Source organism: Perna viridis, chromosome 6, assembly GCF_037379345.1.
Source record: "Perna viridis isolate PV_CMFRI_1.1 ecotype Kerala chromosome 6, ASM3737934v1, whole genome shotgun sequence".
Classification (NCBI taxonomy): domain Eukaryota; kingdom Metazoa; phylum Mollusca; class Bivalvia; order Mytilida; family Mytilidae; genus Perna; species Perna viridis.
The window spans coordinates 4,495,468-4,508,308 of NC_142450.1; the positions used below are offsets into that span (position 1 = coordinate 4,495,468).

At 35.2% G+C, this 12,841-nt stretch overlaps 1 protein-coding gene across 1 annotated transcript; it reads right to left on the minus strand.

Moving 5' to 3' along the window:
* Nucleotides 1–10,527: 10,527 nt before the first annotated feature.
* LOC148613286 (uncharacterized) lies at nucleotides 10,528–12,499 on the minus strand. Its single transcript, XM_088586610.1, has one exon. The coding sequence runs from the start codon at nucleotides 12,497–12,499 to the stop codon at nucleotides 11,015–11,017; it is 1,485 nt and encodes a 494-aa protein (XP_088442736.1). The 3' UTR covers nucleotides 10,528–11,014.
* Between the last annotated feature and the right edge of the window lie 342 nt (nucleotides 12,500–12,841).

The window sequence follows — 12,841 nt, forward strand, 5'->3', positions numbered from 1 at the left end:
CCCCTGATTTCTGCCAAAAAAATCTAATTCTAATTGTATTGATCAACTGAAAAGGAATTTTTGGCCTGCATATTGTGGTCCTTCTGACAGTCTCCAGGGGTGGATCCAGGATTTTAGATTTGGAGGGGGGGTGCGCACAGACAGTTAAATTTGTTGAAGTAAAATTTTTGAAATGAGGTGCATTGTGGATATCTTTTGTGCAAAATTAGTGAGAAATTAAAGTTTCAAGCTAAAACCACTTAAATCTACCCCTGACAACCCATGCTTTGCAAATTTTAAGGGGGACATGCCAGTCACGCCCTTGCCTGAATACACCCAAGAGACAGACTAGCCCCACCCCCATCCACCACAAAAAAAAATAAGTTGAAAGTCACTGCTGAAAGGGTTTAAAAGTTGGTAGTCATTGATTCAAAGATCTAATAATGAAGTTGCTGTTTTAGATATTTATAAACCTCTGCATTTGAGACATAAAATTTGGAAGTCACTGACTTATAGACTAATAAATACCTGTATTGGAGACAATTTGTTGTCTCAGGACATGAAATTGGTGGCCATTGCTTTAAAGAAGTGAAAATTGTCTGTCCTTTTGTCAAACTCAATTTTTATCCTAGGACTGAGTACTAGTACTACCAACAGAAACCATAACCAAATGAGTCTGTCTGTCACACCACTGGCGGATCCGGAACACCCCCCCTTTTTGTTTTTAAATTTCATGCAAACTTTGGGAAAAAGTAAGCAAATTATAGCCTGGACCTCCCCCTTTTCCTGGAACCCATCAGGACCCCCTTTCAAAATTTCTGGATTCGTTTAAGGAATCGGTCCCAGGAGTCGTAAGTCATTATGTTAAATGCATTCAGAGAAGTCGTCTATTCTGTCATTTAAAAACCACCGATGGACAACAAGCACAACAGTCGTCTTGTCTCTAACGCTCAATGGGTACAACATTTTTTAGCTCCTCTAGCCTTAAGGCCATGTGAGCTATTCTCATCACTTTGCATCCGTCGTCGTACGCGTCTGTTGTCGTTAGTTTTTTGTCAAACGTCTTCTCTGAAACAAACTGATCGACCAAAAGGAATGAAACTTGGCATGGTTTTTTCTAAGGGTATTCTGCACTTTTGAAATGTTAAAAACCATGACCGCTGTTACTAAAAATAGAACATAGGGGTCAAAATACAGTTTATTTGCAAACAATTAACTCAAAAATAGTTGCATTTAGCGACGTTCAGATATAGGGTATTGCTGTTCACCATCAGAAGATCTAGACGGACCTATACCCAAATTTTCACATTGATTCGTTTTCCGATGTACGAGTTGTGGCCCCTGAAACAGATTGTTTTTGTTGTTTTTCACATGTACACATATGAAAATCATCTTCTCTGTAACCATGCAACAAAAATTAATTAAAATTAGCATAATTGTTTCTTAGGATATCCTGCACAAACTCATTGTTTGAAATTTTTCATCGGTTAAAAAAAATAGCCGTCATTACTAAAAATAGAACATAGGGGTCAAAATGCGCTTTTTGCGCTATTTTTTAATCAACTATAAAAAATAATGATAAAGCTACTCATACGATAAATAAGATATTTTGATTTGAATGGCACAAGGAGTTAAATATAAAGCATTTCGAACATTTTATAATGCTTTAGGTACTCCGTTGAACTCACAACATTCATCAGAAAATGCTCTCTTTCAGCATTTTTTTTGTCAAACATAGTAACAAAGCATGATACATAGGCCTTTACTTACTTAGTTAATGGGGCATGGTTTGTCAGGTGAGCGATTCAGCCTATTCGAGAGCCTCATATTTGAAGTGCATTTGCCTAGCGGTTTCGCTAGATAATGGGACCCTAGTCATAGAAGTAAATGTACGATTTTCTGGCTGTTTACATTTAAATCATTCATATGGGACTATACCAGTGGTCAAACGAGTTTTGTCAATTTTTATGTAAGTTCAAAGCCATCAGAGAAATACTGTCACGGATTCATGCTCTCGCCACCGTCCGTAGACATTCCGGCATTACTGAAGTATAAGTATAAAGATTTGAATGACATTGTACCAGTTTCCACAAACGGAAGACATGTATTTGGGGCTGTGCATTAAACCGTAAAGGAATTCGGTTCAAAACTTTTATATTATATCCTAAGAATGACTTGGCTATATGTAAATGGATCTCCTTGAAATTTTACCGCAAGGTGCCATAGAACTAAAGGAGATTCAAGGCTGTGATAGGTTTTGGGGTTTTGATATGAACCGTCTAGGAATCGAGGACCAGAAACAAGCATTTTCTCTTGACTATAATTTGTGAACGGATCTGTTTGAAATTATATCACAATATGCCATACCACCAAATGATGTCTGGATAATTACTCCGTGACTATTGGTGAATGGATCTGTTTGAAATTATACCACGAAGTGCAACATCCCGTCACCCTACCAATAAGGGACCAAGAAGGGTCCACTCTGTTCTTATCTCATGCCAAGTATTTAATTGCATTCACAATTCAGAGCTTACCAAGCCTGAATGGTATGTCATACATGCCCTAATTGTTAAGGGTTCGAAGTCCGCAGTTGTACCAAGGTTTATACGATTTTAAGTTAACATTATTTTGAAGAAATATAAACTTCTCTGCCTGCCAACATCAGTTTTAGGGGATCAGAGTCACTTGTATTTCCTGTCATTACTTCTTGCGATACGCATAGACGAATATAGCTAGTTCAACAACAAAGTCCATCCAAAACACAGGAGAGACAGTCACATGTGTTACACAGTGTCACTATCGCCTTTATAGATACCTCCTTATCATATACTTGGTATGCTACATACAGCTTTTTTTAACTTGCTGTTTCGTCTGTACCAGGCATTATGACATCATAACCTGTGTCGCACACCAAATCCTTTGATTATTGAACCCCCTTCATCACACCCTTACTCACATTTCTCGGGATCATGCGCATCAAATGGGTAATGATGTGCAAGAAAGATAAAAAAAGTCATTACAAAGTAGTACCGCTGTAACATCTATGGCAACACCGCCTGCACAAAGTCCAGCGCCCTAGACCACTCGGCCTGCTAGGCTATATAAAAATATAGCTTTCGCTGGCTAGGTCATTCCTCCTCGTAGGGTTAATCTAGGGCTGTAACTTAGTACACGATGTATGGTAGTACGGGACAGTTCATTTAGGTGCTATTATGTAGGATAGAGGATCAAAGTAATGATGCATGTCACAACAAATTAATATTATTCAGACGTCTCAGAATGTGACGCCTCTATTCGCTAGACTGCTCCATCGCATCAAATTGATATCAAAGCTGTATTTTCATGTGGCCGAGTGGTCTAGGGCGCTGGACTTTGTGCAGGCGGAGTTGCCATAGATGTCACAGCGGTACAAGTTCGAGTCCCGCAGAGGGAACGACCAAAACTTTGCATCGCAAATTTGACAGTTGTAAAATCGTTGGGAATTTTTCAGACCTTTCTATACGTTTACTTTATATTCCCTGTATCAATTTGATCCGATGGCCCCTCCCATCCAATGGAGTACAAGTTGCAGTTCCTGAAATTCTGTAAAGGAGCCAATTAAGAGGGATCCATACTTTATTTTCTCATTTCTGCCAAAATTAAAAATGAAATTAACAAAACTTCCCAAAATGTGAGGTCCAACCCCCTCCAGCCCCCGAATCCTTCCTCCGGGATCCTCCACTGGATGAACAAATGGTCATTCAATATATCGCATGACACTTACTTTAGCAGTACAGCTAGATTTACTCTTATCTGTTAATTCTAAAATATTGATTGGATGAAGACTCCGCATTTCGATAAGAGATTTACTGATTGTTCAACAATGTGAGTACATTTATGTTCTGTTGTCGACATTTTGAGTACACATATATTCCAGTGTCGATATTTTAAGGACACATGTTCTAATGTCGATATTCTGAGTACACATGGGTTCTTGTGCCGATATTTTGCGTACAAATATGTTCTTTTGTCGATATTTTGAGTACACGTATGTTCTAGTGTCGATATTTTGGGTACACATGGGTTCTTGTGCCAATATTTTGAGTACACATGTGTTCTTGTGTCGATATTTTGAGTACACATATGTTCTTGTGTAGATATTTATAAAGTCATGCGTCTGTCGGTGAAGAGCGGATGAAGTTACATAGGAGAAAAAGTTTCTGTGATACTCTTGAAAATCTTTATTTATCCATATACATGATATATACATTAAATTGTGTTCTGTGCTCATCAAGTCTAGCTCAGCATCTTTCCTCGTAACGTTTTGCGAGTAAGGCTAATTGACCGATCCAAATCTTAAAAAAATGAGTAACCATTTGAAATCTCCCACTGGTGTAGCTAGTGGCCCTTATATACAAAGACGAACAGGACTTGTCTCCAGAGATCATTCTGTATACGTCAAACCTTAAAATCAGCAACTGATTTGAAGGTATTTGTGACGAAGTTCAAATCACAGCTTCAATGAACTTAAACAAACCCCTTTGTAATACCGATATGCAGCATGTTTCTGTTGATACAAGTTAAAGCAACAATAGCTTTTGTATAGTTAATGTTTAGAAGCACTCATCTATTTTGAACGAACACTGAGTATACATATTCCGTAGACGCATTTTTTTTCGTGTGTCCCTATCAGAGCCCCGTATAAATGTACTTTGGGGCTTTACAACCATTTCCCTTCATTTGATTGTTGAAAATAGATTTTGTACTGACATGTCTACAATGTATATTATTCCGCACTTGTACGGTTAACGGAAAAGATAATTTTTCATTTATCTTTGACTGACATATGGTGCATACATGTACATTGTAATTGCCTATGTGTGAAGGTTACAACTGATTACTTTCATTTGTTGTTCACTGTGGCAACAAAGACACCTGGGAAAAATCTCAACAATGCATTTTGTAATTAACCGTTAACTTTAGAATGTTCGATATACATTTTGTAATATTTCCCATTCTGTTTCTTGTCAAGCCTGTAACCAAATGTATTGTAGCTGTTTCTAATAATTCGAGTCTTCATATTTTAGAATAATTTATATGCATAAATATTCATTTACATAGACGTAAAGAAGGAATAAAAAATATCACTCCATTTGGAGTTTGTTTTCACCGAAGATTTCTGATGCTTCTTTCAATGTTTCACCCGTAGAAATGTCCGTCAACATACTAATAAAACTAAACTCATTATTACGATAGTTACTATTTTTGTTTAATTATTTTATCCCATGAATTCCCGGACAAAAAATGAAAAAAAAACAAAAACAAAACAAAACAAAACAAAGCAACAAAATTATTGTAAATATTTTATATGACAAATGATCTATCTTGTTCACTCTTGTGTTGTATAACAGAAAAAGATGAAACGTGCAGAAAATCTGACTCAGGATACTATAGAGTCATGTACTATTAGATTTAATATTTTTTTCAACGAGTGGGAGTTGTAAAATTATATAAAATAATATGTTTATTGTTGTTTTGCTGAAGTGCAAGTTATTAGTTTTCTTTTATTTTTAGTTTTCCTGACCTAAATATGTAAGTTTTATAAGCGCTGCAAAGTTTCCTTTTGGGACTATTTGTCGGCAGGGTACTACGTGGCGTCAAGTATGTTGTGCAACTATACGACAATTTTCATTCTACCTCGACTGACGGGAGATAGAAAACTACCTTATAGCAATTTCAATGGTATTTTAAAGCTGCATTAGCTGTCATTTTCGCTGAAATATACCTCAACTTTGAATTATTTCTACTATTTTGTACTTTTCTTGTATATTTTCATTTCATATCTACAAATACAATGCAGTAAATACATGAAATACATTTTTATTGTCTTGCAAGACAAAAATCGATCTAGATAAATACGTTTGCGTGTGACTTCTGTTGACCTTAATCCTCGCATGTGCTGTAAGGGTTACTTCTTTAATAACACATCTGATTGCAAAGCGAAAGTGGTTATTCAACGGCAAGGAAGACCGACGGACTCAAGCCGTAAAAGAAAAAAAGTTCGAATATAACGCAAGGATCCTTTTTGAAATTTACGTATTGTGATATAATGTGGTTCAAATATGGTCATTATTCATTTGAAAACTAATAAAAAAAAATAGATGAAATGAAATCAAAACAAGACACGTGCTTACCAGTTTATCCGTTATTGTTTTTTTTTACCAAGGTTAAAGTATTTAACCCATGTGTATGTCCTGTCGGCAATCTTCGGAAGTAATAGCGAAAAATAATTAGATCAGAGCTATCAATCTTCTTTGATTAAAAAACGTTGTTTTCACAATATTCTGTAGGTATTATCGAAATTTATTGCTTCAATGGCATTACTACAAACCTATTTCATTGAATCAGCAAATTTCAGTAGAATCAAAACTGAACAAATTTGACAGCTATCGCAGTTTTAAACAATTTAGCGATAATGATAGAATATCATGCTTTTTTTCACATCAAATTTTTTATTGACCCAAAAGCTTGCTCGAAGGCCTATATACTTCGATGTGTTGCTATGAAGTGTGATACATTTATAAAAGAAACAATAATATTGCTCTGTATATTATTTGAGTTAAAAAATTATATAAAACCGGAAAATACATTGGAAAATTTATTTACAGCAATGTATAACTGTATTATGTACTTGTACTTTCCTAACGAATCAATGCTCTTTTCCTTTTTGTATGTATATACCATACTCATGTAGCCCCCTGTGGACACTTTACTGGCAATAAAATGTTCTATTTTCTATTCTTTTCAACAACTAGAAGTAATTCAGTGGCAAATGGGGTGTGTTTGAATTTTTTTGTTTGGCTGATACGGACTGCAGTTAGAAGGCCTGTTATAGTTGACTGAGGTTCATTTAGAATCACATGTATTTTTCATGATATCTTATGGTCAAATCTAGCTATAGCATAATTATCATGATTCTATTTTAAACTTGACAAACTGTGAGAAATGCTCACTAAATGACCGAGTCATTTTTTGCAAAGTGAAACCTCGAAATTGATTTGGATCTATATATAAAATACGAGATGAATAATGGAAATATGTAATCAAGATTCTGTAAAAGTTTCATTAAATTCCATTCTGTGGTGTAGGAGAAGAGATTCGCACACTATTCATAACGGGAAGAAGGAATATAACGAGAATTGGTATGGTGAATATGTCAAAGAGACAACAACTCCATCGGGATGAAAATGTCAGCTGGTCCACAGATTGTGCGACGATGAAACCCTCACCCCACAGTGCAGGTTGCAGCTGGCCCCCAAAACATCATTATGCACAGGTGCAGTGAAGGAGTTATCCCTATATACGCAATTAACATAAAAATAACTGAAGGTGAAAACGAAACAATACATAAAGAACGGACGGAATGATGGATACCCCTATCAATATTTAGCAGAAAGTAGCAAGTTGGGAAATAAAAAAACACAGTTTCTGTATTTATCATTAAGGTTGAAGCTCAAGCATCCAAAACAGCAAAGACAAATCCATTACATCCCAATGGACAATGTGCCTATGATTTACAATTAAATAGACTAATTGTTTAAAAATATTGCATGTTGTATCCTTACCAAAATAAAAAATCAATCCTCTTGCACTAAGATGCTTCAAAACTGCGCCACATGCGTTTTTTTTCATGCAAATTAGCAACTAACACACATTAATGTATGCAGCAACTTTACAGCAAACTTGCGGTGCATTTGCGAAAAATTTCTGGCACACTGCTTGCAGCAATTTTGCGGTAAATTTCTGACATGAAATGTTCTGGCACTATTCCAGTACACAATGATGGTCTAAAACTATTTTGTTGCAAATTTTGCCACACAGAGTATCAATTATAAACTCATTTAGACGTTAAGGTCTCCCGGGCGCACGATACCTAAACGCTCATAAAACGAGTGATAAACGAAAGCTTCCATCGTGCGTTTAAACGACATGCACGATAAACGATCATTCACAGCGTGCGTTTAAACGTACGATAAACGAACGGTCCTTAATGAAACGTACGATAGACGAACGATGACAAATAATGATTCTTACAAATTAAAAGAAAGAAAAAATAGAAAATAGAATAAATGAAAATATATAAATAAATAATTATAATCATAAGATTATTCATGCTTATAGCTGTTTTTGATTGGCCGAGAACGTCTTTGGCATTAAGTTCATACTTGCATGAACTTCGCCAGATCGTTCATACATGCACGAATGCCGGTCAACTTGAAACATATATGGCAGCCGTGTATGCTAGTTCGAAAGAGTGTGGCAACGACCTAAACGGCAAAATATAGCCGTAAGAAAAGTTTAAATTACATGCACATTGATTTTATCTGTTGTTTGTTTACAGATCGAGAGTAATTTTCAGCTCTGGGAAAGAAACTTAATAAATGCTTTAAAAAATCTAACTACAAGTAGATTCGCTCCAGAATTAAAGTGTCCCAGAACTAGATTCTTTAAATACATTTTACCGATTCAACACCTATCCCCCAAAAATAATTCCCAAATGTCGGAATAGAATTACATATAAGCTATTTTCGACCGTTCATGCATGTATGAACGGATCTCTCCACTTCCAAACATTACATTAACGGAATTAGGCTGTTCGTTTTCAGTTTGGAAGTTCCGAGATCCATTCATATATGCATGAACGACCGAAAATAGCTGTTTAATACTATAATAACAACACAAAATATAAAAAGAAAAGATGAATCAAGGAAATCATGAAAGTACAAAAATGGAACGCTTCTTCCGTGCAATTAAACGAACGCGTCTATCGTGCGTTTAAACGAACGCAAAACAATGTGTAAACGCACGATAAACGATGTAAGTAAATTACAGTGATTTATTTTAATGTATAATGGTCCACCGATCCTTGTTTTATGCATCAAGTATAAAAATATTAAGACATGTATTAAAAAAAATCAGTTACTCTTAAGAATGCACTACATGCATTTCATATATAGATGTTGGAAAATATAAGTTGTATGGATCGTATTTTTTAAAATCTTTAAACTGTCATTTTTGAAACAATTTCCCTGTAAGAATTTAAAAACTAAGATGTCAATATGCTAAATACAATATACATACAGGCTACTCCCGCAATGCTAGAGGTTGTCTGGCAAGATATGTTCTGACTTGGTGCCATCTTAACCTCTAGCATCTGACATGTTGATAGCCACCGCAAATGTTAATTAGCTTAACATGTATTTTAAAATACTTTAAGCCTTTTCTTACATAGAAGAAGATAACCTACAGGAAATCGAAAGATAAAAATCCTAAATATTGGTTAAATACATAGAAAACATATGTTATGAAGACAGTTGTCAAAATGACCAGCAATTTTTGAATTGGGTTACTAATTTTACGGAATACAATACATTTTTGATAAAACAAACTTAAAGTTGGTAAAGGCAATTCGTTGGTTAATTTGATATGGTCGTTCCGCAAATTTTAAAATCCGTAATTTTATCAACCGGAATTACACACCCAAAAATAACAAAAATGTGAAGTTCATTTAAACTGCTTTTACAAAGGATTTCCAGGATTGCTGGATTTTTTCCATCAGGTAGGTCATTGTTTTTCTTCAATTTAGTCACCTTCTCCCGTGTAATTGTAAAAAAAACTATATAAAAAGTTTTAAATGGAAAATAGTTTACTATAATTCTGCCGATTTCAAGGAATGGCGGAACGAGCGTTATGCAATATGGCGCTCGGAAGTAAGAGGTTGGGGTATGGGTTGTAGGAGTAAAAATACAGGCATATGTATACATCTGATACAAAGTGAAACGCGACAGGTCCAACATTTGGATATGCATACATTGCATGATACAAAGTGAAACCCGACAGATCCGACGCATGGATATGTATACACCATCTGATACACAGTGAAACCCGACTGATCCTATACGTGGATATGTTTACACGATCTGATACACAGTGAAACCCGACTGATCCTATACGTGGATATGTTTACACGATCTGATACACAGTGAAACATGACAGATCCGACACATGGATATGTTTACACCATCGGATACACAGTGAAACACCATTCATGAACGAACAACTACGCGGTGCTATTTACAAAAAAACAAATTATGCACAATAAATTTTTGAATAACAGGTCAAAGAAAAATTGGGAAATGTATCGACAACAAAGAAATTATGTAAACAAATTGAGACGATATTCAATAAGAAATTATTTTGTAGAACGTTGCACTGGAGGATGCAAACAAAAGGACTTTTGGCCAACAATAAAACCCGTTTTAACCAACAAGGGAAGTCATTTTGAAAATAGTATAATTTTATGTCAAAATAATGATAACACTCTGCTAAATAGATTAAAACAAAACTAAAACGCGAATATTATGCACAAACTACATAAAACAAAATCAAAACATAATAGCAAAATAAGACAAAACTAATCAAAACAAAAAGCAAATTATAATAATAATAGTAATAATAAAACAAAACAATTTCAAAAATAGTAATAAAAGGTCAATTGTCATAAAAAATGCGAGAAAAGCATACTTAATCTACATGTATCCGCTTTGTACATGATAATTAATTTCAGGAATACAATTGAATTAGTGATAATCTAAGATCCTAATACGTAATACAGAGATAAAAAAGCATTCGCAAACCAGAAACAAAAAAGACAAAGAACGACAAGCATGTTACAATCAGTACATTAACAGAACCAAAATGAACGCGGTTCTAACCGAACAGCAAACCAAAGGATGATCAAGGTTTCAAAAGAATAGTGAGTAGATATTGCTTTTGAAAGACGCCATCGTGAGGCTCAAATGTTGAAAAAAATGTGAAAGGAAGAGAAAATCTATCTCTGTCTGGGGATACTCAATGTAAAATCAGCACACACTCTTTATCACTGTCCACATACAAACAAGTCATCAGTATACCACCCTATCACCATCCTATTCGCCAGTACACTATACATTTTAACCATTAGCAAACTGTAGTGAAATACCTCAAACAACAACTATATTTTTTGTACACACAAAGTGCAAATAACAAGCAAGTCTAAACCTACAAACAAAAGGATAATTGCTGCTATAATTATACCCCCAACACATCCAATCGTACGGGAGGAAACCCTATTATCGGTAGCTGTTTTCCTTTTGGATTTATATTTCATAGTTTCGTTTTTTGGGAGAGCTAAAGTGGTCATTAGATCATTTAATCTCGCTCTCATTTTCTGTTCAAGTTCCTTTTTTGTCAGATTTAATCCTAGTAGATGTAAAAATGGATTGTTTGTAATAACAGCTGAACAGGGACAGTTACATTTGAGCAATTGTGAGTACGGTACTATAGAAGATTGAACAAATGAATCTGTATAGGTTTGTCCTAGTAAAGGCTGTTGTTCTATGTCTGTATTTTGGACGAATTGATCCATATTTGCAACCGAAGAAGCAATTGAACGAGAATTTGAAGAATCAATATTTAGATGAGTTTTATACTTAGGATCAGTTGAACGAATCTCCGGTAGATTGTTTCTTGTGTATAGTGCGGAAGGACTCTGATTTGAAGTGTTGATTTGCATGATATTGTTTATTGGGTTCGTAATCATTGTATCTAGTGATTCAGCCAGACTCAGTGACATTTGTCTCGATATGATATTCAAAGACGGGCTAGGAATTATATAGTTTTGTATCTCTATAGGACTTGATGTTTTGTGACCTGTCATGAGAATGTTCGATGACTTCAAGTTTATAGTGTCTTGAGATTTAATTGGATTTAAGCTTAAAATTTGATCCGAAATTACTATGCCTGACTGACTGGAAATAATAGTGTTCAATAAATCTTTTGTAATTAACGATGTTTGTTCAGACATAGTTTTGTCTTTAGTATTCGAATCAATGGTGACTTGTGATTCCATTGAATAAAATGTCATCCCTTCCGATATGAAACTGCCCGATAAACTCGGCATCATATTATCTTCTGACTCTGTCCGACGTCTCGTATTTCGTCTCGACACAACAGCATTTGACTGACTATTGTTAATGATATCTGTTGATACTGCTGGCATTTTCGTTGATTTTATCGAAATGGAATGTTCAGACACACTCGGATTTATAATGGTAATAGACTCTGCATCAATTAAAGATATTTGTCCTACCATGACACTGCCTATAGTGTATTGCGATTTGTCTGAGGTAAATGGAATTGACTGCAACACGGCAATATCTATTGAACTTACAAGTAAAGTGTGTAGTGAATCTCCTGAATGCAATGAAAACTGTCCTGACATAACATTGTTTAACGGACCCAGATTGAACGTGTTTGTTAATTTTGTGGGACTAAACGTCACTTGTCCTAGCATGACATTTTCTAACGGACTTGTACTTATATCATTCGATGATTCTGATTGACTTAATGTGACTTGTCTTGACATGACATTTTCTGACGGAATCTGATTTATGGTGCTTGTATATTCTGCCGGACTTAACATGACTTGTCCTGACATGATATTGTCTAAAGGACCCAGCTTCAAAATGCTTGTTGATCTCAACTGACTTAACTTTACTTGTCCCGATATGATATTGTCCTGCAAACTCAAAGTTATGATATTTGTTAATTCTGATTTACTTACCTTACTTGTCCGGAACTACAATCATCTGACAGACTCGAATATATAGCGTTTGTTGATTTTGTCGGAATAAACACTTGTTCTCCTGACATGGCATTGTATGACGGACTCAGTCTTCTGGTGTTTGTTGCGTCTATCCGACTAAATGTCAATTGATCCGACATGACATTGTATGATGCACTCAGACTGATAGTGTTTGTTGATTCTAATTTACTTAAC